At 45.4% G+C, this 27312-nt stretch overlaps 1 protein-coding gene across 2 annotated transcripts; it reads right to left on the bottom strand.

The window, feature by feature from the left end:
- Positions 1-4: 4 nt before the first annotated feature.
- Positions 5-22044, bottom strand: CABLES2 (Cdk5 and Abl enzyme substrate 2). 2 transcript variants are annotated; one of them, XM_065032384.1, is made up of 10 exons: positions 21512-22044; positions 9712-9783; positions 9437-9529; positions 8705-8782; positions 7144-7252; positions 6366-6531; positions 5543-5646; positions 5047-5153; positions 3539-3743; positions 5-3078 (listed from the first exon to the last, which is right to left on the bottom strand). In XM_065032384.1, exons 1-10 carry the CDS (start codon positions 22009-22011, stop codon positions 2938-2940), a joined length of 1575 nt encoding a protein of 524 aa, XP_064888456.1. In that variant the 5' UTR covers positions 22012-22044; the 3' UTR covers positions 5-2937. The 2 variants fall into 2 exon arrangements, with proteins under 2 accessions (XP_064888456.1, XP_064888457.1); XM_065032385.1 differs by lacking the exon at positions 9712-9783 and having other exon boundaries at positions 21512-22043.
- Positions 22045-27312: the final 5268 nt, after the last annotated feature.

The following is a 27312-nucleotide window of genomic DNA, read 5'->3' as shown; positions in this document are numbered from 1 at the left end:
GACATTTGGTTACAAAACACGTATCAAAACAGTGTTTATTTCACAGCGTCTTAACCTCACAAGTTCATGGGGAAAATACGGAATGGGCTACAACAAAGACCTTTAAATAATGGAGTAAGACAAACCCAGTATTGTTGACATGACAAGGTACAACAGCCTCTTCACCAGAGAGCTCTCCAGCATCTGTACACAGCGCCAGAAACACCCTTGGCATAAACCAGCGCTTCTCTGCAAAGCAAAAGGAGTTGGGCTGGGAAAATGTCAGGCCAGCATATTATTAATATTTTGGGTCCCAGTTTATTAATGGACAAGGTAATAATAGTCCTTTGCCACACGGTGGCAGCTTTTCGGTGAAAATAGATTCCAACACAAGACTGCAAGCTATGCTCCAGAAACGGAAAAATCAACACATAGACAGACACAAGTCACCACATCCCTGCAGAAGGGCTGTTTCTGCACAGACTCCGATGTACGAGGCACAGACCAATGCCACGGGACGGCATTGGCCCCAAAGCCGCGCTCTACCAGAGACACCGGCCCGGTGTTTGCTACACCAAGTTGGTTTTGGCCTGTGCTCCAAGCAGCTTTTTATGCTCAGGAACACTGCACGTGCCCAAGCTGATGTGTAGAGTAACCTTTAGACAACATAAAGCATCGTGTAATTTAGTGCTCCTTATCCTAACTTGTTCTTCTGAAAAAGAAAACAAAAGCTTGCCGGTTTATAATGAGAAACTGTAACTTCAGGGAGTGTAACTCCAGCCTGACACCCACTGCAGCTAGACAAGCTTCCACTGAATAGAGACCGCAAAGTGTTGCAAACCAAAGTGTATTGTTTTTCCTTAGATGGTGAGAAAGGAAAGTTAATTTCGTTACAGAAAACTCTTCATACACTAAACAAAGAGGTTCCCAGAGAAAGACAATTTCTTATTCATACTAACCTAAGTGTTTTACTAGTTCTCGAGATACCGTGTAAGAAATTTCTTTGCTCAGTTCTACTTCTTTAGAAAGTGGTGGACCACTTCTCTCTACTAATTTGAAGGTCATTATACACTAGATGTTTAGTATGTCACTATTTCTTGCATGCAAGGACAGTTATATTCAGTAGAAAGTTTAACTAGTAGGCAATTTTTTAAACCTTTTGGAAGATAACTGGCAAGCCTGTCTAACTTACGAGCTACTATCTCACTTATGGAGACTGGAAAGCCCTTCTGTGTTAGAGAGAAGTCACAAGCATATTGAATTTTACACAAATAACTTGAAGCTACATACAGCTGAACACAGTTACAAAGGATTTCATAGTGACTCTAATTACGATATACAAAAAAAATACATTTTGAGCCCTAAAGAGGAAGGGGCTCCAGTAAAGTTTGCTGCAATTCTAATGAAGCCAAATTAGCTTCAGATAAAACACAGCTGAAGCACAAAGATTCAGCTTTGGTTTTGGCTACAACCAACACTTAATACAAGGAACAGGAATTTACATTACTTTACATATTGGATAGCAGGTCTCTCGCCTCAGTCCAAGGTCTAGTATTCCACTTAGGAGTCAAACTCAAATTACAAATTTCTCAGTCGTAATAGCCAAGCATCAGTTTTGTTCCTTGCAAATGGACACCGTTACTTGTACCCCAATATTGCTTCAGAAAATAAACCCTAGAGCCAATATCACAGGAGGTTCCGCATAAAATCAAGAGTTCATTCCCAACCCGGACATTTTAAAAATAAATGAAGGAATAGCCAATGGTCAGAGCAGTTATTTAACCCTTGCGTAAGCATCAGAGCACTGCTGGGCACCAGCCATTTAAAGTGGCTGTTCAGATGTGCAACAAATGCCAGTTTTATGAGGACCACCACAGTGATGCAATGCTTGGAAGAACCGAGTGAAAATAAATAAAATAAAGCATTTTAAATATTGAGCATGCTTTGTTTCATTGGCTTAGTTTGGCAGCAGCAGCTCTACTGACTTAGGTATTTGCTCAGAGCATGTAAGACCATATATAATACAGTCGTACTAAAAAGGTGCTTATTTCAGACTACAAACACTGAAACAGATAAAAATCATTATACATTTGACAGAAAATTGCTCTTAGTCCAGGGCTAATCTCCCACTGAAGAGTGAATTAGGATGGCAATCGCATTGCTGCAACTACCTTGTTCAACACGTGGTACTTCATTACACATTTTCAAACAATCCTTCCTTTTAAAATAAATGTTCTTAAAGTATTAATAGTTAACTAAATTGGAACAGAGTAGTTTCAATTTTGCTACTTATAGACCTATAGTATAGTATAGATGCCCTGTGTATCATTAGTGCAGATATACTGGAATTGTTTTCCTTATACGCAAGGCCAACGCAGGTAAAGAATAAATGGCTATACAAATTCATGATTCCCCACTAAATAACATAACTAACTTAAAAAGCACTGGTACCAGACCAGCCAGTTTTAGGCACATCTTTAAAAAAATAAAGTATGCATTTCACTAATGTAAAAACGTGAGAGGATTCTTGGAAACATCTGAAATTCATGGTGCGCTGGAATGGAAGTGATGCTTCCTTTAGTTTCAAGGAATACAATAAAAGGTTAAAAAAAAAAAAAGGAAACAATACCATAGTATTCTTCATAGGGAAGAACAGTTTTAGTAAAACCAAAAAGATAAATAAGGAATAATAAGCAGCCATGACAGCTGACAAGTGAATATTTGTGCTTTAAATGTCCAAAGAAAATAAAGTTCAATGACTGTTCTCGTACCATCCCCCAGGCTTGGCACACGTGTCCGTAACACACACCTCGACAGTTTAATCACAGCCCGCAGGCTCCAAACTGCGGCGCAGCTGTGGCAGGATGCGCACAGCAGCGTCGAAAGGCCAGCGGCGATGTCCCCAGCGCTCAGTGACGTCCCCAGCACCGCTGGCTGTCAGCTGCAACGCGGCTTTGGTTACGACTGTTGTGTGAGCCGTCTGTAATGAGGTAAAACTTGGTTTTCAGGAAGATAGAGAGCCAGTTCCAAAGCTACAAGGACGGTGAATTCAAAACCGATGAGATCTCTTCTGTTGAATCTGAATCGCTCTTCTAGTTTCTATGATAGTTATTAAAAAAGAGAGGGGGAGAAAGAACCAGTTAATCCACAAGATACCAATGCACTGTTAAATTAAGTCAGCATAAAATAGGAGTCAGTGATGCACAGTCAGGGCTGCGCCTACAGAATCAAAGGTGTTGCCAAGGATCAGACAAGTAAACCAGCTTATCAGCTCAGCTGTGACACCCACACAACAGCTACATATGTTTGCCTGAGAAGCAGTCAATGTAAAAATAACCTCGCTGTAGGATCAGTAGGACATTAAAACTACCTGACTGGTGCAGTGTAATGAATTAAAATAAAGAAAAATCATGGAAGAGCCCTAATGAGACATAAAACTGACTGAAAGGGCTGGTCTTAAATGCAAACATACACTGCCGCAAATCTTGACTTTAATCCTTGTCTTGTTCTATGAAATAGAAGGTTTTGACAACACCTGAAACAAATCTCCTGTACTTACATCTATAAGGTGTTTAACTTCATGTTTCCTGAGATCGCTGCTGATCTTGGCTGCGAGCAGAACACAAGCACCAGCGCACAGTTTGCGGTTCTGTTTGTTGAGTTTGCCTTGGAGGACGAGCTTCTCAAAGTAAACGTAAGCCATGGAGACGGTAACCGGCTCCAGATTACACTCTTCACTCAGGTTCCGCATCTCTCTCTTTAAACTGGGAACAGGAAAAGAGGACACCTTCTCAAACATGATGGCTTTTATAAAATGCTGTAGAAATACTGCAGCCTGGGAACTCAGAAGAGCATCTGGGCAAGGCTCCTCTTTGGAAACTGTGATGTGGATTATCCCAGAGTGGAGAAGCCCAGCTGGCAGCAAGCTGGAGCTGATGCACAGATTTAACCCTGCTGTGGGAGAACAGCTCTCCACCTGCCCATAAACCCCAGGGGCTTGGCTACCTCACTGACACACAGGCTACTCCTGAGTGGTTGCCTATGGGCCCCCAAACTGGTTTGTGATTCATAAGACCGAACACCCCTGACCTACAGAACACCACATCAAAGCCGCATGTGTCACAGCAGTTGCTGCACTGAGGCCTGTCTGCTCCCCACCTCATGGAGGAACCAGGTCTGCGAGGGAAGGCAGACTGGTTTACACCCTTCCCAAAACAGCTGGCGTTTCACTTCGGCACTAAGGCAGACTTTATGGTGTGTGCTGCCCCTCAGGGCTGCCATCCATGCTGCACCTGCAAGAAGCTCTCTGTGCAAGGACACTACTCAAAGCAGCTACAAAGAGGAGTATATGCAGGATGCCGGCAGCACACAGACTCCGCCTGAGTGTCTGCTCAGCACTGAGAGTTACACAGAGCTCTGGTGATTCAGCAGAGTCATGGTTAAGCTGCCTACTTCAGAAGGCCCCGACTGCATTAACTGTGATACTGGCAGGACTACAGCTCTTGCGAAGTGCAATACTGCGTCTCACTGATGAGCAGCCAGATACATTTCCAGGAAAACAAGGAATTCGGTGTGGCATAGTCCTGCCTTCATGAAATGCTTTTCTTTATTACAACTGCCCAGACCTAATGTTCTTCTTTATCCTATAATCTTATTAGAGTTCATGGTCATCAATGAGCCCGGTAATTGAAAGGAGAGAATAGCCCAGGGGTCCAGAAAGACAACTCAGAGCAGGACTGCACTACAGCCAGCCAAGCAGGTTACAATATTTGTTTCAAGGCTAATGCTGCTCCACTGTTAATTGGCTATGAATGTTAGTCCACCACAGTTGGTGAAACAAAACCCTTTTAGACTGAACTATGAAAACCAACTGTTACCCTTTCTCATCATCCTAAAGATTGCTGTACGGGGTTGTCATCCTACACTCAGCTCAACTGGCAACAGAAAGATTAGTGTTTAATCATATATACTATTAATAGATCTAGTATTTGTTCCACACAAGTGGAAGATAAAAGCAGCCTTGTACAGCACAGAAGATGTTCTTGTTATTTGATGCTTGTCTCTTACCTTCTAATTTTGCTCAGTGTCAACTTGATATGAGGAAACTTCTCTCTAAAGGTTTCATTCATATCCTTTTTAAGGTCCGAGGGTTTCACATATTCTATGACTGTAGTCTGAAACACAAGAGGCAAAATTTACCATTCCTCTTGTGAACAGTACTAACAGCCAAGTCTTCCAAAGACACTAATGCAAAGGCAAACCCGAGTTTAACATTTCTATAATGTCCTAAGTTACAGAACATGTTGAATCTCAACCACAGACAATCTTAAAAAAATAGTAAGCGAATGGTTACAAGAAGCAAATGACAATATGGAGATACATGTGAGGTTGGTCCTCAACAAGCTGAGTGTACAAACCCAAATATTTGTATTTTTCTTAATCAATTCACAAAAAGCCACAACCTTTTCGTCCTACTGGAAGTTTTCTTCCTTGAGTAAGTTACTTATAGGAGGACCTTCCAGGCACACTCTCGCTCCCCTGTTCAGGTATGCCAGTCACTCACCATGTAAGAGGCAAAGATGAGCACACGTTTATGTTTTCCACACGGCCACTGAGGATCATCCAGAAGATTTGGATCATACTCTGCGGCGTCCCCAGCTTCACTTCCTGAGTGGATGAGGAAAGCAAAACAGACAGAGCTTTAAATTCCATTTCCTCTTAAAAAAAGAATTTTCAAACAGCAAACATTAAGTGTGTTGGCAGACCCCGTGGCACAGGCAAACTGCAGCTACAGTCACCTGTTTACATTCCATGAATGCACCAGTCAGGTATTAGAATTATTAAAAACCCCCACAAGCTCTTTCTCCAGCATGTGCCTGACCAACCATTTCAGACTTAGTGCAAACCAACAGTTTGTCATCCACAAATATGCACAGAGAGCAACTGCACAAGACTGAATTCTTTCACCTATTATCTAGAAGACAGAAGGTTTGCTCTTTTACACAAGGGATTGTTGTCACAAGCTCTTCGACTCATATATTGTTACGGTGCTAGAAGACTGGGAGAATCACCTGTACCAACCTACACCAGATGTTGCTTGTTGAGTAATATGAAACTCTGCATTTCCAAGGAAATGGCATTGTGCTCCTTGAATTGTGTAAACAGAACTAGGCCAGATATATGGAGGATATAAGGAGTGTGTTCAAGTCTTAGTCCTCAACCTCATGCTTCATTAACAAGCCTGCTTTACTAGGCTGCACTAAAACCAGTCTCCTTCCAGCTGCAGCACGTCCTTCCTAAATAACACACTTTATCACTTGCAATTGTTTCAGACAAACATTTTCTGCTGTGTGCGCAGCAATGGCAAGGCTGGCGGCTGTCCTTACCAATGTCTGTTCCTGCTGGTATCGTTTTTCCTGTCACAGGTTTATATCTTGATCCAGGAAGACTCCGTGAAGCACTAGCTCGACATGAGGGAACAACACAATGGCTGTCGGCTTTGCGAACAACTAGGGCATTGGTGGGATACAAGAATTTTGCATAGGAGACAACCTTAAAGAAGAGAAAGTTGTAATAGTTTCAAAAGAAAATTTATTGAAAACCTTATTTCCAGACATTTATGATTTCCCAGCTCAGAGTCCCCTGGAATTTGTATTTGGGAGTGGGGGCCTTGAAAATGTGGGACAGGAAGAAAGGGAAAAGTTGGATGAGGAATGCCTTGTTTCCATGATGCAGTGTGCAAGTGTTGTAACAGATTTTGTGGAATGGCAAAGAGAAGGGAAAAAAAAAGTCACATCAGTAAAATTCTGGTAGTGCATAAATTTAAATAAAGAGGTATAAATTTCACCCATGTTTCTCTCAAAACATCACTCACATGTTGCCTGAGGTACCAGAATTAAATCAGTTCCCCAGAAGCAGAAGCGATCACGGCCTCCAACAGCCTCCTCGGAAGCAGTTTTATCACAGGCCAAACATTTCAAAGTTTAAAGATCAAAACAAACTTCAACTGCTCCAAAAAGTTACAGCTTTTGCTTTACAGATGGCAAAGTACTGCATAAATGAAGTGATCTGCCCCAGCATGAAATGGTTCTGCTGCCCGCAGCTCCAGTCAGCTGTTTGGTCATTGGCATTACAGATCAAGAGACCAAAAAAGAAACTCCTTACCTTGCCATCAGCACCCAGCTCTACACCTTCCAGTCCAAGCACCATCTCAGTGGAGACTGAAACTCCCCCAGAAGGATGTCGTTGCTTCTGTCCTTCCATTTTGAGATCGCTAAATGCGGATAAGAAAAGGCAGTATTGGAAAATGCTCCTCTATGGCAAACACCAGAGTCCACCCACTACCTACAGCCAACGCTGCCAGGTCAGAGTTCTGTGTGAGAACAGTGCATCCCTCAACCCCATCTCCAAGAAAGCATTAATTAAAGTATTCCTTTCAAAATTTAGAGATGTCAATTAACTGAAGAATCAGATTTAGCCTCATTTTAACTCAAATCTGTCCCATATACCTATTAAAAGCAAACTTTTAATACAGTCTTTATGCACAAGACCATACAATTTATAACACTCTAATGCTCAAACACTTAACAGCCAATATGACTTATATTAACTAGTTTTCCAGGATTAGAAACTTGCCTTTTCAACTGCAATTTTCCAACCCTTGTGCACACAAGCTCAAATTCAGAATCAGGGCTGCGAGCAGAACTCTGCACGCAGCTTTGTCACCTATATTCCAATGCGAAAAAGCAGCTTTCAGTTGAAGAACTGCATTGCCAGCTTACATGCACAACAACAGCGCTCAGAACTGCTCTAAAATAGCTCCAGTGACCTCGCTGCTTTTCTATGAAGTGAGAGAATATTTTCCCATCAACTATTTTTGCAGCAAGTGTATTTACATACAATACAATTCCCACCACTAAACATCCGTTTCCTTCCTCCATAAGTTACATACAGGACAGAAGTGACAACACAATTGTTTTGCCAAAAGTGGATTAGAACAAAACTCAGTGTTTTCTATGGTATACTTGTAGATCATAGACTTTCACAGAATCAACTTTGACTCCACAAAGCAAAGCTGCAGAGAAATCCAGTGAGTGGTTTCGTTTCCCACAAGTGATCATACTGACAGTTCTATACAAAAATGTAGAACACACACTAAAAGCAGTATCAGTCTAAACTGCTGCTGTATTTCTCAGACTGCAAACAGTGACATTCATGGCTTAGGAGAGCTGAAAAAAAACCCAAAAGCATTCTAAATTTCCTGAGATGGAATTTCACTATAAAACCTTGAAGGGTTTCCAGTGAAGGTGGCAGCATCCTTCCCTGATGCTCTGTAGGCTTTTATGCTGAAAAAAATGGTTTGTTGGACGAAAGACAGTTGATTTCTGATCATTTTAGAAGCATAGGAAGTCCTACAAACCACATCATCGGTTCAGAACTGGTTTCAGGGATTTCACAGGACTGGGGTGCTTTAATTGTGAATAAATATCTGAAGAAAAGTCTACTTCTCCGCTGTTTTTCTCTTGGAGTTTGAACACTTTGACACCGTGGCAATGTCTGATTCTCCTGCTCTGATAACAAGCTCTTGTCCTTACACATAAGCCATAAGCTAAGTAAGTTCACCTGCTTCAAAACAGGAGACCTACACCAACCATACACATTTGAAAAGAAGATCTTTTGCAAACAATAGACCAGGCATTTCACAAAACCATTAAAGACAACTCACGTGATCCGTAAACTCTCCCCGTAAGGTAGGATAGAAAAAGCCACACACAGTGTTCGTTTAGCACAGATTAACACTATCCTGTAAGCAGACGGGAAAAGATCAGGATCAAAATTAAGATGCAGAAGTTACAACACAGCTTTTTGTGGAGCACAAACACAGAACTCTTAAATTGTTCTGTAAATTACACAGATACTGCTATGGATTTTATGGTTCCAGAAAGCAGAGGTTTCATTCTGACTCTGCAGATCCTTAAAGCTGAGCTCTACATCAAACCTCAGTGTTCAGGAACCACCATCACCTTGAGAGCTTCTCAGAGGAGATCCCAGTCTTTAAATATATACCTATATTTATGTCATTTTTACATAAACCTCATGAAAAGATATAGATAGTATTTTCAATTTAGATGAAGTTTCACACCTCAATAATAAATATGAACGCAGCTCCCCCTTCTGCCCAGCAAATACAAGCTAAGAATTTGGCTAAATCAAGCCATCCGGAGATAAGCAGGAGAATGATTTAACCTCCTTGGAGCAGGATGGCAGAACCATCAAAATATTGCTGCAGATGTAGCAGATATGAGCACCTACCGCCTTTGATAGACGTCGGTATGAAATTATCAAGAGCCCAAGGACATCCCCAAATTAAACAGCTAATTGTGTTGAACTACAATCTACTTCTGAGCACATCCTATTGCACCTGAGCCCAGGGGGCACTTGGATCTCCACAACTTACCTGCTGTTCTTGGTGTCGTACTGCCTCATGTTCTTGATGAAGTGCATCTTCTTCAAACTTTTGTGTCTTGGAGACCCAGATATATGCTTGGTTCTGCAATTATAGAAAAAAAACCAATAAAAACTGTTAAGAGCTCTGAAAACAGTCGTGCCAGTTGTATGATCAGATGGCAGCACTAGCATGCAGGACCTCATATTGGCGTGGAAGAGGGTGGAGGGAGGAGAGGACTGCATGCAACGAGTTGAGATTAATGCTGCTTTTGAAAATACAAGTACCTTCGTACACTGGCATATTCCACTACGTCTTCTAAAAAGTCTAGAGAGCAGCGCTGGGAGATAAAACGCCTTCTGTAAAATGTACAACACCACGAAGAGTGAACAGTATTAGTTCATGGCCTCTGAGTTTATGAACTGCAACAGATCTATGAGCTCTTAGGACAAATGGCAGGTTTTTGGGATTTTTTTTTGTTGCTGTTGGAAGAGTGTTTAACCAAGAGTTTCGAGTTCCTAAAAAGGCCAAGAACTTGTCTCCCCCTCCAGGACCCCTACAGTACATACACCAACTGCGTTAACGAGCATTCACTATCTTCAACATATAAGAACACCTACCTATAACTTCAACACCTAAAAAACTTTCAAATACTCATTTAAAATCCTACAAGAAATATCACAAAAAAAGCCCAACCCCCTCCTCAAGGCAGGGGAATAAATAATTTCCTATCAGTCTGTGGACAGATACAGATATATCTGGATGATGAGTGAACATCTGTGTATGTTCTCTATTCAGAACACAGCTGTGTCCAGCTGCAGGAGGCGACAGACCGAGATAGCTCAATAAAATTGACAGATCTCTCTGGAAAACAACAGAGAGAGCTATTAGGGAAAGCAAAGAGTACTCGGTACCCATCTGAAATCCCAGAAGGGAAGATGCAAGGAGAATAATAGTAGGAATCAGGCGAGTTAGTGTAACAATAATAGGATATGACATTTAAGAAAAAAAAAAGTAGTCTTTGACAAAGTAGGATACATGACAATTGTCAAAGTCAAGTCATTCTTTGTTGGTAGAGATTTCCAAATGAATTGTGAATTTCTTAAAAGAAAAAAAGATCACAACTCAAACAGGTAGGAGGATGAAAAATTAGTGTTCCTTTCTGTAAACACAAGAGAGGTAAATCCTCCCACAGGACTAACAGCTTCAGAATTGCCAGAGACTGCCTCCTACAGATCAACAGCACTAAGGGTGCTACTGAAAAACATTCCTGGCACAGCTTTAAGGCCCTTCACCTGCACTTCAGTTTTAAAATTATTATATGTATACATTTTTTTTGCTTTTCAGCAAGAACTGCATAGGAAATTTTAATGCTTTCACATATACACAGTTCTCCAGTGTACTTTGGCATCTAACCTGGGATAAAAACCAAAAAACCTTCATGAAATGTGAAGGCAAATCTCAAACCTCCTGGCATGAACGCAGTTGGTAACACCCAGAGTCCTCCTGCCCTCCTGGGGAGACCTGGTGAGATGCAGATGAAGATGCCACATGTAGAGAGCAAAGGGAAAACACAGCTCAGGCCAAGGATAATCAGCATTGGTATGAAAAAAAGCACATCGTTCTGTAAAAGGATGCGGGTGTCAGTAACTGGGTGGACTGGGAGAGACTTGGCAAGACCTTCACCATTAACTCCAGCTGCCCATGGGACCCGTCCGGAGCGTTACACCTGCTGAACATCACCTCGTTTTCTCAGTAACATGGACAAGGGTGACAGTCACCCCAACCTGCTGCTCTAAGAGCACATCTAGAAGTCAAAACCTGCTGCAGGGAAGGGAAGATCCTGCCCCTCCTCTCCAAACCACGATGACTCATCCCCACTCTGCCAACAGGAAACTTCATTTTTAGCTACGCCTGTAAAGAATATTTTCTGTTCTCAAGCGAAGCTGTCACCTTGGAGGAATCCCAGATGCCAAGCAAGACACTTTCCCTCAAATCTCAAAACAAGGCGTACAGAAAGATCTCTCACTAATCCAGTTAGAGCACCTGGAACAGTTTTTGTGCTCACACTGATGTTTTATAGAAACAGCTCCCCACTGCAGCCCAGGAGAGACTTGCTGGATTCCTTATTAACACTCATGTACAGAACTCCTTTATTAGGTAGCACAGTACTTGGAACGCATTGCAACATTTCACACTTTTTGAGTAGTCTGCACTTATATATATATATTAATACACTCATTTTTTTTAGTTTGAATGCTCTCCTCATGCAGCTAATCCATATTCCAACAACAAGCAGCACAGTATCATTCCAGCAGCTCCTGGTTTTGATGACAAAAAGATGTCGAGTCACTTATCCTGTGCTAAGCAGCTTCACCTGGGATAACACTTCTTGCTTGTGCTCTGATCCACTGGAATTCAAAGGATTTTAAGTAGTTTACACAAAGCATTTGTTGCCAAGTGCAACCTAAATACTAAACCAGAATACTAAAAGTTATACACATGCTGTATGTTACCTTACACACATCCTTAGCGACATGCTACCTGATAACTAGAAATCAAAGTATCCAATGTTAAAGCGTTAATGAGTTCTGTGTAATTTCAACAGCATCCTAAAGAAAGTCCAAACACTTGTTAGCCAACACCCGCTATTTCCTTGACAATTTCTAGGGGGTTTTCTTGCTCCTATGTCCTTGGCCAAGAGCTCACTTGTGGGTGCTTTACCCCACTAATTTAGGAGCCAGTAAAGCAAGACCCTCCCGGGACTTGAACCTTAAAACCAGCAACTGTGTTTACACAACCAGAATCTCCGAGGGACCCACAGAGAGAAAACAAGTGCGGCACATGCTCCGAGATAAGGGGCTATCACACACAGGAATTCTGGATTACGCCTCAGCTTATCTCCACGTGCACGCATGGACATACACAATCCAAACCCGCTGCCGAATCCCTGAGGAGCTAAACATGCACTTTTAGAAGCCCACAAAACCCCTTGTGTTCAGGTAGAACCCCATAAAACTAAGTTCAGAGCTGCATTTTGACTCCCATCCTGGGAAGCAGCAGCCAGCCCACACGTTTATCCTTTCTGATGGATTTCCCACTGGGGAAACCCCAACTGCTGAGAGCTTCCAGCTTTGGAGTTGTCCTCTTCTGCTCTGGCCAGGGGGCAAACAATAGACAAGAAACACTCAGGATCCCTGTCCCTGGGGCTGACACAGCTCTCAAGTGTTCCCAGCAGAAAAGGACACAGCTAAGAACAACCTATGTATAGCACCGGTAATCCCTGCGTGTCCTGTCTTATTAATTGAATGGAAAAAGCTGGTTAGGTCGCAGCTCCAGATGAAAGAGCAGTGACCTTTCCGACAGCTTGCCAAGAGTAATTTTCCCCTTCCTGCCCACGGGCTGGGCTACCTGCAGGCACCCACGAGGACCAGGGTGAAGTCTGAAGGTAGCTGGAAACGTCAAAGATGGCCATTCTTTGGCAGAGAATAAGTAGAATGCAAAAGAGATATTAACCCTGTGCTATCAGATGTGGCTTCAGGCACACGCCAGCCTTGTCCACACCTGCTCCAGGGCCTGTGTGTGCTCCAAGGGACAGCCCTTTGTGTCCCTGCTCAGCACTCCCACGCTTTGCAACAGCCCTCGTCAACATCACTTTAACTTCTAATATCAGTCTCTAAATTGCAGCGGTCACTGATGTTAAGCCACTGCGTGCAGCTGCCATTTGGCTGTTTTGAAGCTTTTGTCTGTTTTGCCCTTCTGGTTCCTACATTTCTGCTAATTTCTTCTTTATTTTTCTTCTTTCTAAAACCTTACTGGGATTCTCCTCAGCAACCCAGTTAACCCCCACCTGTTGCACGGACAGGTTTGCACTCTGAGCCCAGCACACACCCAGAGTTCAATCAGCATCCGGCTGTTCTCACCAACACAGCAGCTCGACTTCATCTTCTGCCCTGACTTCTCATCCTCATCACTCCCAGGATCACCGAGCAACACGAGCCTCCCAAGACTCTGCCAAAGCCAGACAGTGACACGATCTGAGGCCTCTGGGCAGGGGACTGATTTTTGTCACACGGAGCCACATCCATACGATCCTAGAACAGAATCCATCGCCGTTCTGCAGGATACAGCAGACAGCCCCGGGCACCGCGCTCACAGCAGCAGCCAGGCTCATGACCTCTGTTGCTCTTCAGCCATATGCACTGTTAATATTATAGATGGGCAGAATGCGGGAGGCCAAGGATTTCTAATTACCATGTAAAATTAGGGGCTGATAGATTTTGGTTTCTTATTTCTCCCTGGAAAGAGTTTTATTTTAAGACAGATGCCCCTTTGTAAGGTCCTTTACATGCCTTGGTATAATCACAGCTGTCAAGGGGCTGAGTTATTAATATAACAAAGACAAAAATAATTTATTGTTTTTGGGAAGCACTAGCTTAGTAACAACTGTCAAAGGTAATTTGCACAAGAAATCCAGATCCCAAATCCTGTTTACAATAGGAAGACATACCTGTCAGATTTGTTTTGCCAAGACATATTTTAAAGATTAAGCTGTATAGCTTTCCTTTCTCACGGGCAAGCCAGCAATCCAATATGAACTGCACTTCAGTTAGACTACGTGAAATACTGGCGTCGAGGGATTAAGAAAAACAGTTCCAGTTTTTAAGCTTAATTTTCCACAACAGCCATTACTCACGCAGCCCAGGAGACATTTATTGTTTCCAGGCTTGCATCTCGGAGTGTGAGCATCCCTGAGCTCGTCCCCGTGCCCCACATCTTCCCACCCCAGCGCTCACGTTAACGAGTTCCAGCTCACAAGCACATTGAGTGCAGCTCACTGGTAGCAGCAAGCTCTCAGTAATTAACACCAAAACGAGTCAGAGACCACGTTTATACTAAATCACCATCAAAACCACATATTTGGTGAAACAAATGACTTCAACAAAGAACATACACCATGAAGTGCCCAGCACTGAGCAAGCTGTTTTCATGGACAGATGGTTTCAGTTCTGATGTTCAACGAGAGGCAGAGAAGACACCCTGCATAAATGATAGTAAGCGTACAGCCAAGTGCTCCTTCTTTAAAAATCAACTACTCACTGCTTTATGGCACCACAAACGTGCCGTTTGGATCGCAGGCCATCATCCCAAGAGCTTGTTCTGACATTTGTTTAAGTATCAGACTGCCAGAAAGTAAATACAAGTCCCACAGCAGGGTTAGTTTAAGTTATTCCTCCAGTAATCTTCATTTCAAAGAGTAAGCCCAAATTAGCCACATGAGCATGGGAAGAACTTAATGCTTCAGAGCAGGTCCCTCTGTGAGGCCTCAGGATGAGGGAGGAGGCCCAATTCCTCCACCTTTGTGCCCTTAGTCAAGGTTTGTTTGCGAAACTGAAGGGGTCCCAAGGGTTTTCCTGCAGGTCCCCAGCAGCCAGGAGAAAATCCTGCACTCGGCCACCAGGAAAGCCACGTGTAAGGAAAATAATGTGGCACGCGCCGTATAGCACAGGAGAGAAGGAACAGAAATGAAGTATAATTTGAGTGAAGGTGGCGGCAGAGTAAGTGGGAAGCTCACTAAGCCTGGAGAGTTTTAAACACTAACAAGGAAAGAAATTAGACGCTCTTCACAGCAGCTGCTGCTTCACTGCTGATTCACAACCACATATGATTAAGACGTAATTCTACTAAGAGACGAGCTTTGTATTCATTGCCCTTCATAAATCACATTGTTTTGGCGCTAAGAGTGTTTAGACAATGTAAGGATAAAACAATGCCTTCCAGTAAGGATTATGAAAGCCATCTGTTGCAACAGAGCCACCAAACCAGATGTAAGGATTGCTCTGCCCTGAGCCCACTTCTAAAGCCCACTCCTAAAATCCCTGCTGCTTCTCACAAGGCAAACTAGATGTGCTGGCCAGGACACAACCACTAAACCATATTTCTCCAGATTCCTACCAGTTTGTGGAGATGTTCTGAGCTCACCAACCTGCTTCCCTCTGCACTTTGTGCTCTGCTCACCAAGCACTGAACCACTGACTGAATCAGGTGAGTGAATGTGAAGTGTGTCCTTGATAACCCTGTGGGCATTACGCTAGAAATATTCATGCACTTTCCCGAAAGATGATTCTGATGCTGTCATTTCATCATGTACCTATTAGAATAAAAGCCATCAGCTCTAAAAAAAAAAAAAAAAAAAAAGGAAGAAATAAAAGAGAGAAGCTTCTAACTGAGAAGGAGAATAAAAACCAGGTGACTGGAGGAAACCCTGTCAAAGACAGTTTAGAGTGTTTTTATGGGCACTTGTTTCTTCCCACCACCACATCACTCATCTCCTCCAGCCCACAATCAAAAGGCTGTAGCCTCAGCAATGCAAAATTTTATGCTTAAATTGCAGCAACCACAACAGAGCAAGTGCAAATCCGTCCGTACTGGTGAGGGAACCGCTCTGACCAGCAGCAGTTCAGCCTGTGCTGCGGGTGGCAAACATCTGCCCAGCTCAGAGGCAGCTCTGGATGCTGGGCTGAGCTGGGTAGCAGCACACGGAGCCCGAGCTGGCCCAGGAGGGACGCTCCCAGCAGAAGGTGGCTGCACATTCGGGGTGTTCAGAGCCCCAGGATCTCAGCCTCAGGCAGCGGGGTCAGCTGGCAGCAAACTTTGTGTGTTAAAGACTCGATACATCTCAGGAATCAGAGGGATATCTCATGAAATGCTTCACTTGCACTTACGAGAACAGTCAAAGGTTCTCATTTAACATCTTTTTTCAGAGGTCATACTATAATAATTTACAGTTAATTAAACACACAACAGCTATAAACCAAAAGTTAGGAACTTAAAGCTTTGCATTTGAATAGCAAGTGCGAGCGGCTTTAGCCGAGCACCCTCCATCTGCAGTCACCTGCTTAACAACAATACCTCGTCCTCATTAAATAATCCAAATTTCATTATGCTTGTGTGCATGTCAGATTTTGCATTTTTAAACTCCAACTACAGAGCCAGAAGACTTTAGAACAGCCTTCAAAAGAAGGCTCACAAGCATCTGCAAGCTCGCTCAGTCTGACAGCCCCACAGCTTTAACTGGGTGACAGATGCGAAAAGGAGAAACACGGGACAACTGAGGTTACGTCTTCAAGATTTAATAACTCAAACAAATACTGCAGGAAATTAAAAAATAAAAAGAGAATTACGCAAGAGTCTCTTCCTCTCCCTCCACCTTCCCCCCGCCTGCTTCTAAAGCAAACCAACCATACCCAAACCCAGAGAAGAATCCATCTGTAGCTCAGAACTACTCTTGAAAACGGAAAGCAAAGATCTTTCCCTCCTCGCCTCATCCCACAGTTCACAGAAGCTTGTAGAAACAGCTCACCACTGCTGGGAACTCTTCTGAACTGGTTCAGTCGCAGTGCCAAGAGCACCCTACAGCCCTGAAGAAGCTTCACCTACAGCCAAGTGAGACAGCTGTCTGGTTGGCAAAGCACATGTAAGTCTGGGCAGCCCACATCTCTGCAATTGTCAAGGAGTTTGAGGCTCAGCAAAGTCACGGTAAGGATCCCAAGAACCTAAACATGTCCTTCTCACTGAACATAAGTCTCCTACGGGACTTGCTTACTGGAGGTCTCAAACGGGAGCCCACCAATTCCTCTCTGAAATTAAGCTATTTGGCTTTTGACCTGCATTTGGTAGCATTTTCCCCTCTCTGCTGATGACTTGTTGACTTGAAGAAGCAAGACAGTATCATTCCAACCACCCTCATCACCTCCTGCTCAGAGGATCTGGGAGCTGGAGCAAAGGAAAAGGTGGAAATGGCACTTCCAGATAATCCCCAAACCCACTGCTGTGAAAAGCTGGTGAAATAACTGCAATTACAGTTAATTCTGTACAGACTCCTCCTACCTGGAGATCCAAGTCACTTTAAAAGCCTCTGGACTCTTCTAAATGAAGATGTCAACCTCGGTGTTAGCAGTGTTTAGCAGAGGTGTGTGGGATACCAAGATGTGCAATTTCTGATCTCCAAGTCTCCTGCTAGGCATACAATTGACTTCTGATTAATGTACCTGGCTGAGAATGCCAGATAAAAAATACTACAGGCAGCTATAAATTACAAACATTTAATACTGGACCCATGCAATTCACCTGCAGTTGCAAATACAAGAGAAAACTACCGAAGCAAACTGTGTATGCCAAGGAGGAAACTGCAGCCTTAACTTTTCAGCTGATGTTTAAGTAAAGTTCAGGTTTCGAATATGTTCATTTTCAGCCCTGAGCAGCACATCCCAGTCTGCTCTTCTGTGACCTGAAGGATCCAAACTCGCAGGCTCTGACAGATCTTGCTGCTTCCTAAAAAGCACCATGTGTGCTCAAGTTATTCCAAATAAGGCTTAGAAATTAAAAGTAAGGCAATTTTTTTTTTGGTAAATATTTATAGTTCTCAAAGTGAAAGCAGCAGCTAAGCTGACAGGAGAACAAAACAACACATTAACCATCATAAGCATAAAAGTCTGACCAAGCATTCCTGCCATTCCACCCAAGAAACTAATTTGCTCACACCTATGTCAGCAATCTGGCATCCAATGAACACTTAAAAGCAGAGTTGGTCCAAAGTGTTGCTGTTATCAACTGCTATTTAAACTCCCACCCTTAAAATGACCTAAATTAGCTCAGTCATTTCTGATTTATCAGCAACCACAAACCTGAGTGTTTGACTCCCTGACCACTGAACACCAAGGACATTACAGCATCAGATGCATATAATTCAGTCTCTGTATTTATTCTTAGGCCCAGCAAAATGCATCAAATATATGGCAAAACCAGCTGCTTTACATTGCACTGTAGGGAAACCTCAGAAGCACAAGCAGCATTGACATTCTGGTCTGTTGTTCCCATTCTTCCTGCTCTCATAACCTGGCTATTTTCAGGGCTCTGTTATCTGTGTTTCCTCAGAAAGCTCTACCAGTTTCAGACCCAGCTGCAGAAATTCATTAAAAATCTGTGAATGCCGGTTTGTTCAGTTTGCTGCCACCCTCCACTGCTTTTTGTGAGGCTTGTTCTTTGAAAGAACAAAAGAATGGGGCAAGATGGAAAAGGAGAAGGCATGGCACGCAGATTAAGCAAGCTAGTATAATAACACGTTTGTAATTTCAGATCCTGTAAACAGAACATTCCTTAGGAAAACAAAAGTAGAAGGTTAAAGTCATTAAGCTCATAACGCTCAGCCAGCAGCACAATGAAACAGATTGAACGGTGCCTCTGTGGGAGCGCACACCGCCAAAGTTTACATCCTAAAGGACCTGACAGCTCCAGAGCAACTCTGAGAAACTCCACCTTATGTCAGCTGAGCAGATCACCCATTCCTTGGGCTCTACCAAAGATCCCACGTGTTGCTAATAAATAAGCAGGAGCTGTAGCAGAGGTGCTGTCACATCTGTGCTGCCCCTCTCATCACCTTCTTGCAACTTTGCAAGCAAGTTGAACAAGATCAGGTTTTGCAATAAAACTCTGCCCAGTGAAACCATCAGTTGTAGATAAAACCACCTCCATGGATAAGGGCAAGACCCAGCGTGATGAAATCACCGGGCACAGCACTGCTCACCAAACATGGATGGAGCAAATCTAGAGACCCCTCAGCCCGTGTTCCTACTGTGTTTACAGGAGGCTCCACTGAGGGCGATTCGAAGCAGCTCATGACAGTGACTAAAAAAGGACTCCGAGGAAACAGCTGCCTTAAGTGGGCACCACAGATTAGATGTCCAGAGTCACAGCACTGATTCCGCCTCCCCCTTCCCTCTGATGACTTCATACGCCTGTATGTTTGCATGATGCACAGCTAACCTATCTGGAGTGTAGCAACATTACTGTACGGCAAAGGGATGCCCAGATTCCTGAGTCCAAATGAAAGGAAACCCATTTTTTGCAACTGTTTGTTGATTTCTGAACCTTATTTTTCAAACAGCACATCACACACAGAAATGGAAGCAGCATAAGCACCACTGTCCCACAGGAAAGTCCCTGAACCGTTCCTCATGTATTTGCAACAAGAGGAGACACCGCCACCCCACAGGGATGAAGGGATGCTCGATGCAGAGCAAGCCATGGAACCATCCAGAGAAAATAATAAAGTGCTCCAAGTCGCATGTGAAATTGCAACTACAGAGGGATGGTCCATCTTACCCACTCCTGTGCTCAGTGTGACTGCAAGTAGATGCCTTGGGTCTAGCACATCCCCACAGGCAGCATAAAACTGTCCTTGCATCAGAAAATGTGGATCTTCTGCCCAATAGCTTTGGCAGATATTCTCCACTCTTTTCTCTTTAAAGACAAAAAACAGATGAACTCTCACTCCAAATCACCCTCATAAGCGGTACACAAAATGATTAATGCCATACAATATACCCTTTCAGCCATCTCTTCCAAGATGAAAATTCATGGTCTGTTCTGTCATTACTCAGACAGAAGCCCTTTCATTCCTTCAGTCCTCACACTTATCTCTACCTTTTATTTCTGATTTATCATTATTTTCAGGTGGATTGATTAGAATTACTATAATGGAACATAACAACTAAAGTGAGATGCCAAAGAAAGAAGCAAGAAGGACATCATATGAGATGATCCTAGGAATATTTTCTTAATATCCTACTGACTTAGACATGGGAAGGGGGAAGGATTGATCTATTTACACAAACTCCATCAGCCCGGAACTCAGTATGTACAGGCACACTGAATGTCACCCACTTGATGCAAAACTTGCCTTCAAGAGCTTTACCTACAATATTAAAGCAATTAAACTAATTGGACAGCAGCTACTGGTCTGGCTTTTGTGGACCAGGGGTGCTAGGAAGGAGCTGTGCCACAGCAACTCCCTTGCTTCAGGCTTCCCTGCTCAACAAGCAGTACACTACAGCGCAACCTGTGCACACAGGGCATCCATTGAGCATCCCCAGCTTCAATTTCTGGAAGAAGTACAGAAAGACCTCTTCCATTACAAGAAGAAAAGCAATGAGTGGCAAATGACAGTTCAAGAAGGAAAATACCCAGTAGGGATGACACACAAGAGGACCGACCAACAGCTACTTCTCTTTAAATTCACTTGACCCTCCAAGGAGACATTTCCTTAGGATACTCAGAACATCTCCACTGTGAGATGTATACTGAAAGGTAACACCCATTAGGGCATTAGCAAAGCTCCCCAGCTTTAAAGCACAGACAACATCTCAATTGCAGCTCACTAACGAAGCTCTGAAAGACACTACAAAGACCACAGAGACTTTGATACTGCTCTGCCTATCTGCAAGCTTAGAGGGCCAGCTCACTTTACAAAGCTGTTTATGCAAAGAACAGCCTGAAAAGAGTTCCTTCAGAGCTCAAATCCCCAAGATCTGAGCGAGGGCCCACCTTCCAGTCGATTAGAAAACCTACACTGTCAGGCTGACAGAAGTCCCTTGGAAATGCGATGGTAATCCTGCACTAAAGGCCAGAACATCCTCCCTGAGGCTGACTCAAAGTTCCCAGCGTACAAGTGTTTATTAATATCTAGAGTTACTGCACAGACAAGCAGCAGAGATTAGAAGGCTCTACATCAGCACTATGGCCATTGCACCGAGGAAGAGTCCTACCGAGCAATGACTCCATCGGCTTCATCTGTAAACGGAAAAATGCAAAAACCGAGCTCGGGAAAAGCAGGAGGCAGGGTTCAGGATACGGCAGAACTGCAGCCAGAGACTCAGCAAGTGAAACACTCTGCAAATCCCCCTCACCAGGCGCTCCCGCCAGCTGGGGAATCCTCCGCGCAGGCAGCCGCACATCCAGGGGCAGCGCTCCCCGGCTCCTGCAAGGCCGAATCTCCCCGGGACAGGTGCTCCCTCCCGAGGCTGGCGCCGCCTGCCAGGGCCGCTCTCCCCCGGGGGCAGCCGTTTCCCAAGCTCCGCTCCCCACGCCCCGGAGCCGCCGGCCGGCCGAGGGCCCTGGGAAAGTCCGTCTCTTCCCAGGGCCCCGGGGGGTCCCGCTGCTTCCCACGCCCCGCGGGGTCAGGACGGCCCCGCCGGCGGGGGCGGAGGGTGTGCGGGCTGGCCCAGTGTGCCCCGTCCCCTCACTCACCTCTGCCGCTGCGCCTCCAGCGTGAAGCCACCGCCCGCCGCGCTCTGCGTGGGGCTCAGCAGCCCCGGGGCGCCCGGCTTGGCGGGCACCAGCATCCCCGGCAGGGCGGGCGGCGCCGGCGGGCACAGCGGGCCGCCCAGCAGCTGCGGCAGGAAGATGCCCCCGCGGGGGGGGTCCGCCTCCCCTTTAGCTCCGGCGGCGGCGAGAGGGGGGACGCCGGGCAGCAGCAGGGCGGGCGGCGACTGGCAGGCGGGCGGCAGGGACAGCAGGCGCGGGGGGGCTCCGGCCGGCTCCGCCACCGCCTCTTCCCCCTCGCCCGGGCCGGCGGGCGACGGCTGTTTGTCGGCAGGCGGGCAGGGCGGTCGGCCGTCCAGAGAGATGTTGTTGAGGAAGAAGAGGGCGGCCTGTCGCCGCCGGGAGTCGCCCCGCTTCCGCGGCGGCGGCTGCTGCTCGCGGGGCGGGCGGGGAGGCGGGGAGCCGCACGCCGTGGCCGCGGCCATTCTCCGAATGAGCCGCGACGGCCTCGGCCGCCCGGGCGGGGCGGCGGCGAGCGCAGCGCGGCCGGCAACTCGCACGCTCATTGGATGCGTCGCGCCAGGATGTAAATGAGTCCGGCAGCGGCCCAGCGCTTATTGGCTCGGCTTGTCATCACGGGTAGCCCCTCCCTCTCCTCGCCGACCGGTGAGGCTCGGCTGGGTCCTAGCGCCGGAGGACAACGGCTCCGCGGGCCCGGGCAGCTCGGTGGTGCCCCCGCCAGGCCGGGAGGGGCTGCCCCGGTAGCCGGGCGGGCCGCGGCCCGGGACACCCCTCCCTGACCTTCTCCCCGAGCCTGTCACGCAAACAGCCCCTTCCTCCCTCAGGTGCTCCCCTACCACAGCCACAATCCCACCAAGTCCCCACCCAACCACCCACCATGTCCCCACACAAACATCTGCCATGTGTCTTCATGTGACTTTTTAAAAACTTCCCCCCATCTCCCCACCCAAACCCCCAGTGACTCTGGTGGTCGCCTGTTCCCAAGGTCTCCTGGCCTTCCTGCACGCAGGGAGGACACATCTGCTAAAACCATCAGCAGGCAGCTGTGTGCATCCGACTGCTCCTACAAAAGCAGATGAAGATGGTTGTTCCTCATGCTCCAGCCCAGCAGCCTGGGACCCAGCCATCCAGTTTGTGGGGCTGGCACGGACCTGAGGGCGCAGATCCCCATGTGTGGCATGGATACCCATGCGCAGCCCTGTGACTCACTGGCAGCCCCCAAAACCCCCGTGGAGGGATGAATCCCTATGTCTCCTGGCCCCTGAAGCAAAGCCAAGGCAGCACTGATCATGGACCGTATATGGACAAAGCAGACCCGGATTTGGGAGAGCATAAACTTAGTATTTATATCCACAAAGTGACTCAAGGCATTTCTGCGCAGCATGCCGCTTCCCGGACTGGTGTGTTTATAGTGCACGGAATAAACATATCCCTTAGGCAGTTGAACCAATGTCTACCGCATCCAGCGATGATGCTCTGACCGCTTGCCAAGTCAGAAAGCTCTGCCCTTTCCGCCGTCCTCAGAGGACGCTGACGTGCAGTGATGGTGTCTGTGCCACAGGGCCTGGCAGAGGAGGTTTGGGAGCTTTGCTGGGTGTGACGGAGCCTCTGGTGACGAAGCAGGATGTGGGTGCTGGTGGCCTTGGTGTTCCTCTGAAACCGAAATGGCCCTTGCAGACTCCTGCGCCTCCCACCTTGTGTGCTGCAAAATCCGAGCAGGATTTTGCCCATAGACTCGGACAGATCAGACCCAATTTACCATTAATGAAGGACTACTAAGATGTTTATAATTAAACATATTAATGTATTTGCAACACAGGACCCTTAGAATGGTCAATTCTTTTGACAAATATGTTTAAAGAAGCTACGTGAAAACTCTTAATATTGCTTGCAGTTTATAACAGCAAACTTATGTCTGATGATACAACTTGAAATATGGGCACTGAATAAAAGAGAGATTTTGAAACTGTCCTGTAAAACACACACAGGTCCTATGCCTTTTCATATGGCTGTTTCATAAGATCTTTTTTTTTTTTTTGGAAACTGTTACAAGCGGGACATCAACACTTGTCTAATATTATTAATAATATTTAATAATAATAATAATAGGATTAGGATAGGAAACATAGACAACATTTTCTTGTGGGCTTCCATTTAAAAGCCTACAGTGAAATATAAACTCTCCCCTTAAAATCCCAATAATATCCTGAGTATCTTATGCTATTCAATATAGGTCAGATTTTGAGCCTAAATTATTTGGCAGAATCATCTCATATCACAGCTGCAGAACAAATATTTTGGGATAAAAGGGAATTAAAATCCTTCCTACTGGCAAGCTCATCAAATAAGCCAAGGGATAAGTGGGCATGGAAACCTCGCTAGGCTTGCTGCAAACAATTCTCTAGAACCCAAGACTGTTTTTTAAAAACATATTTATTTTTTTTTCATTCTTTCCTTGTAAAAGCAGCTGTGGGATGTAAATCGTCCCACTGAGTCAGCGCAGGATGAAGCAGCCTCCATAGCTTACTGGGTTGCTAACTTCAAAGCTGAATTTAGCGGTTTGAATGTCACTGCTGTTACTGCTGGGGAGCTTTCATCTTCATCTGACAAGAGAACTAGCTCGCAGCATATGAGTACAGTGGGCATGTTGCTGTGTTTCAAGGGATCTGACACTAAAACAAATGGGTGGCACATCAGCATCGTTTCCACAAAAAGTAGGGCCTGGGTATAACCCAGAGCAACCTTTGCTCCCCCTTCCCTGCACCGAGGGAATCCCTGCAGAGGGGGCACAGAAGGAGCCTGAGCTCTGTTTTGACTGGAGATGCTCCTAATTCATACACAGGGATGCTGTTTTGGAGAAAGGCTGGACTCATCACAGTCTTGCTTTAAGTTCTGGGCCAAAGCACGCTCCGGTCTTCTGCAACCCCCGGACAAATGGGAAGACAGGCAGTGTTGCATTTACAACAGCATTATTGCACGAATGTCAAGTGTTACTCCGACTCTCCAATGCTCAACTCATGCTCCTTTTGCTCCTGGAGCTCCTGCTCTACCTTAAAAAAGCCCTGGGCTGTGTGGTTACATATCTGAGCAGTCAGGGGTTGCTGGAATAAGGAGCTGGTCTGCAGTGGACCAAACCTGTGAGTCCTTATTCCAATATTATGATGGGAATAGAGCCACCGAAGTCATCGAGATTTTTCTACAAGCAAGAACTGCAGGATTTGGTCTAAGCATCTGATATGAGACAGCACTTTAAAGTACATATGTGGGCTGGGTGTTATATTTTGTGCAAAATCATGGCCCAAAATCAAGCAAAGATAAACAGGTCATGAATATATTTAGGCTGGGAACCAGAAGAACAGCCTTTCAGTTGGAGGAACTGGTAGTGTTAAGATTAGGGAGCAGAAATTGCTGAACACATTTTTCCAGCCTAAGCAGGGTGTGAATGGGAATCCAAGAGACAGGGGATCAGGGGGGTCTCTGGAGGACTGGGAGGATGATGACTAAATCCGGAGCTTACTGTCCCCTCTCTCCTGAACAGGCTCTAACCCAAGGACCTTGTCCAAAGGATCCTACCATAGTTCACCCCTGGTAAATCCTCTCCTAAATCAGCACAGCCAGGGGGACCAGGGCTCTTTGGAATTCATTGTCACACTCACCACATCCCCCTAAAGACCAGCTGCTGCATTTTTGGGACTATGTGTTCTCCTGAGTTCATCTTCCCCCTCCTATTTAGCATGTCTCAGAAAATCCTTGGAGGTACCATTCCCTACATGTGTTATACATGTAAGGAAAATATATATATGAAAAATTCTAATTGCATTCATACTTTGGACCACTGCTGCTCTCCACTGGCACATCCATCTCCATCGCTCATCTCCTGCATCCCAAACCCATGAGCCGGGTTTGACTCAAGCTGTTGGCCCCACCAATACATTAGTGACCTTCAACGGTTTTAATCTGTCTTCAGTCGGTTCCATTTGGGAGTCCTGGTTTCTCATGGCTGCTGATGGAATGGAGTGACCATGTCCCCTGGGTGCTCATCCGCAGTGGGTGACATAATCCTCTGCTCTGACTGCAGATTTCCAGTTACAGCAGAATAACTTGTTGAGCCCCAGGAGGCCGACATTGTCAGCAGACCTCTGCGCTAATAACAGTGTGCCTGGAAAATGACTCAGACTCTCCTGCGCGATACGAAGTATTTAAAAAACCATGGATCTGATTGATTTAATTGTATAGCTCTGTGCCTCTGCACTCAGGAGGGATGTATGCTCGAGTCGTGAAAAATGAATGTGAGGAATTGTGAATGAATGAATCAAACCCTCTTCCCTGAACCACGTGGCACCTCACTACATGCTGTTATTAATAGATGGATAATTTTCATGAGGGAATTCTGCAAAATGTGTTTTCTGGAGAGGTCCCTGGAGATCAGCACCTCTAGCAGATGATTCGGTAAGAGCAATGTGTGCAGCAGAGCCGAGCCGCAGCTGGGGAACACTTGAAGGGTTGATGACAGTGTTCAAGGCAGAACAATAAGTCATGATGCCCAAGGGCTGCAGGAGGAACGTGCGCTTTGGCTCAAAAATTCCTACAATAAACTTTGCTTGAGATAAAAGAGAAAAAACTCCCCAGATCTCTCCCTTCCAAGAACCACCACTGCATGTTGGACAGGCTAAATCTGTCCCCGACTTCACAGCCTCCTGTCAGCAACATACAGCATTGCTGTCGACAATCCAATTGTCCCTGTCCCTTCAAAGCCCCCAGCTACACACCGCAGAGCCGCACATGAGGCTGCCTGGGCATGTGCTGCTTCTTTCACATGTGCAGGGTACATCTGAACTTGGGAAGGACCTGTGCAAAACACCCAGCCTACTTAAATCCCCCCAACGGGACTTAAGCAAGACTTCAGTAATGCCTGGAATGAGTTTTCCTACGTTGAACTGAGGAATGAAGCTGCATTTCCAAAGCCAGCACTATAAATGGGCATTGCTTACTGCTCAGATCTCGCCTTAAAGAAATTCACTGCAGAGAAAGCTGTGCTCAGTCTCATGAAAAGGGCATGAATTAAGCCAGCTTCGAAATATCAATTGCCATAGAGGCGATACCACCACAGAAAACTGTAAGCAGGAAGAATCTGATGTGAATTTCTCTATTTTTGTCGCTTTTGGTTCCTGCATGGCAGCCAGCTGCGTCCCCAGCACAGTTCCCTTTTGCTTTGAGCTTGTTGCACTTCCCACTTTGCTGCTCAGCACCATCGCTGTTACACAAATAACAGAGGAACCTTTGTGTGGTGGCATTTTTTTTGAGTTGGAGGTGTGTACTCACAGCTAGACTTGCACAAACTTATTTCTGATGCAATTTTACAAATAAAGTTCAGAGAGTAGCTGAAAATGTTAGTTCACTGCTGAGTTTAGGGGGAGGCTGATGTGCAGGGAGGAGCAGGGGGGTCTGTGTTGTGGGAGTGATCCAGTAAGCACAGTAATTTAATGATCAATGAGCAAAAGAGTTGTGATGGTCTGTTACCGGAATTGTTTTGCATGATGGGCGATAAGGGAGCCAGTTGTTGCTCTTTTGGATGGTCTAAAAGCAAACAAATGCTGAGACTGTTTCAGATTTGTTTGGGATTTCAAATCCAGCCCCTGGCCTGGGCAAACCCAAGTGTGCTTCGAGCCTGGTTCTCTGGGAAACCAGTTCACCAGCCCAGGCATCCTACCTACATCACGTCACTGATGACATCAGAGCTATAATTTCTCTGAACAAAACAAACA

Source organism: Columba livia, chromosome 16 (assembly GCF_036013475.1).
Source record: "Columba livia isolate bColLiv1 breed racing homer chromosome 16, bColLiv1.pat.W.v2, whole genome shotgun sequence".
NCBI classification, from domain to species: Eukaryota; Metazoa; Chordata; class Aves; order Columbiformes; family Columbidae; genus Columba; species Columba livia.
The sequence above is the reverse complement of the archived record's forward strand: the minus strand, read 5'-3'. Positions and strand labels throughout refer to the sequence as shown.

What these genes read in the sequence shown, in the direction of transcription:
- CABLES2 (XM_065032384.1), bottom strand. Translation starts at nt 22,011, where the DNA reads ATGGCCGCGGCCACGGCGTGCGGCTCCCCGCCTCCCCGCCCGCCCCGC. An exon ending in GAATATGCCAGTGTACGAAG is followed by an intron (nt 9,530 to 9,711) that starts GTACTTGTATTT and finishes CTATAATTGCAG; the next exon opens with AACCAAGCATATATCTGGGT. An exon ending in TACGACACCAAGAACAGCAG is followed by an intron (nt 8,783 to 9,436) that starts GTAAGTTGTGGA and finishes GTCTGCTTACAG; the next exon opens with GATAGTGTTAATCTGTGCTA.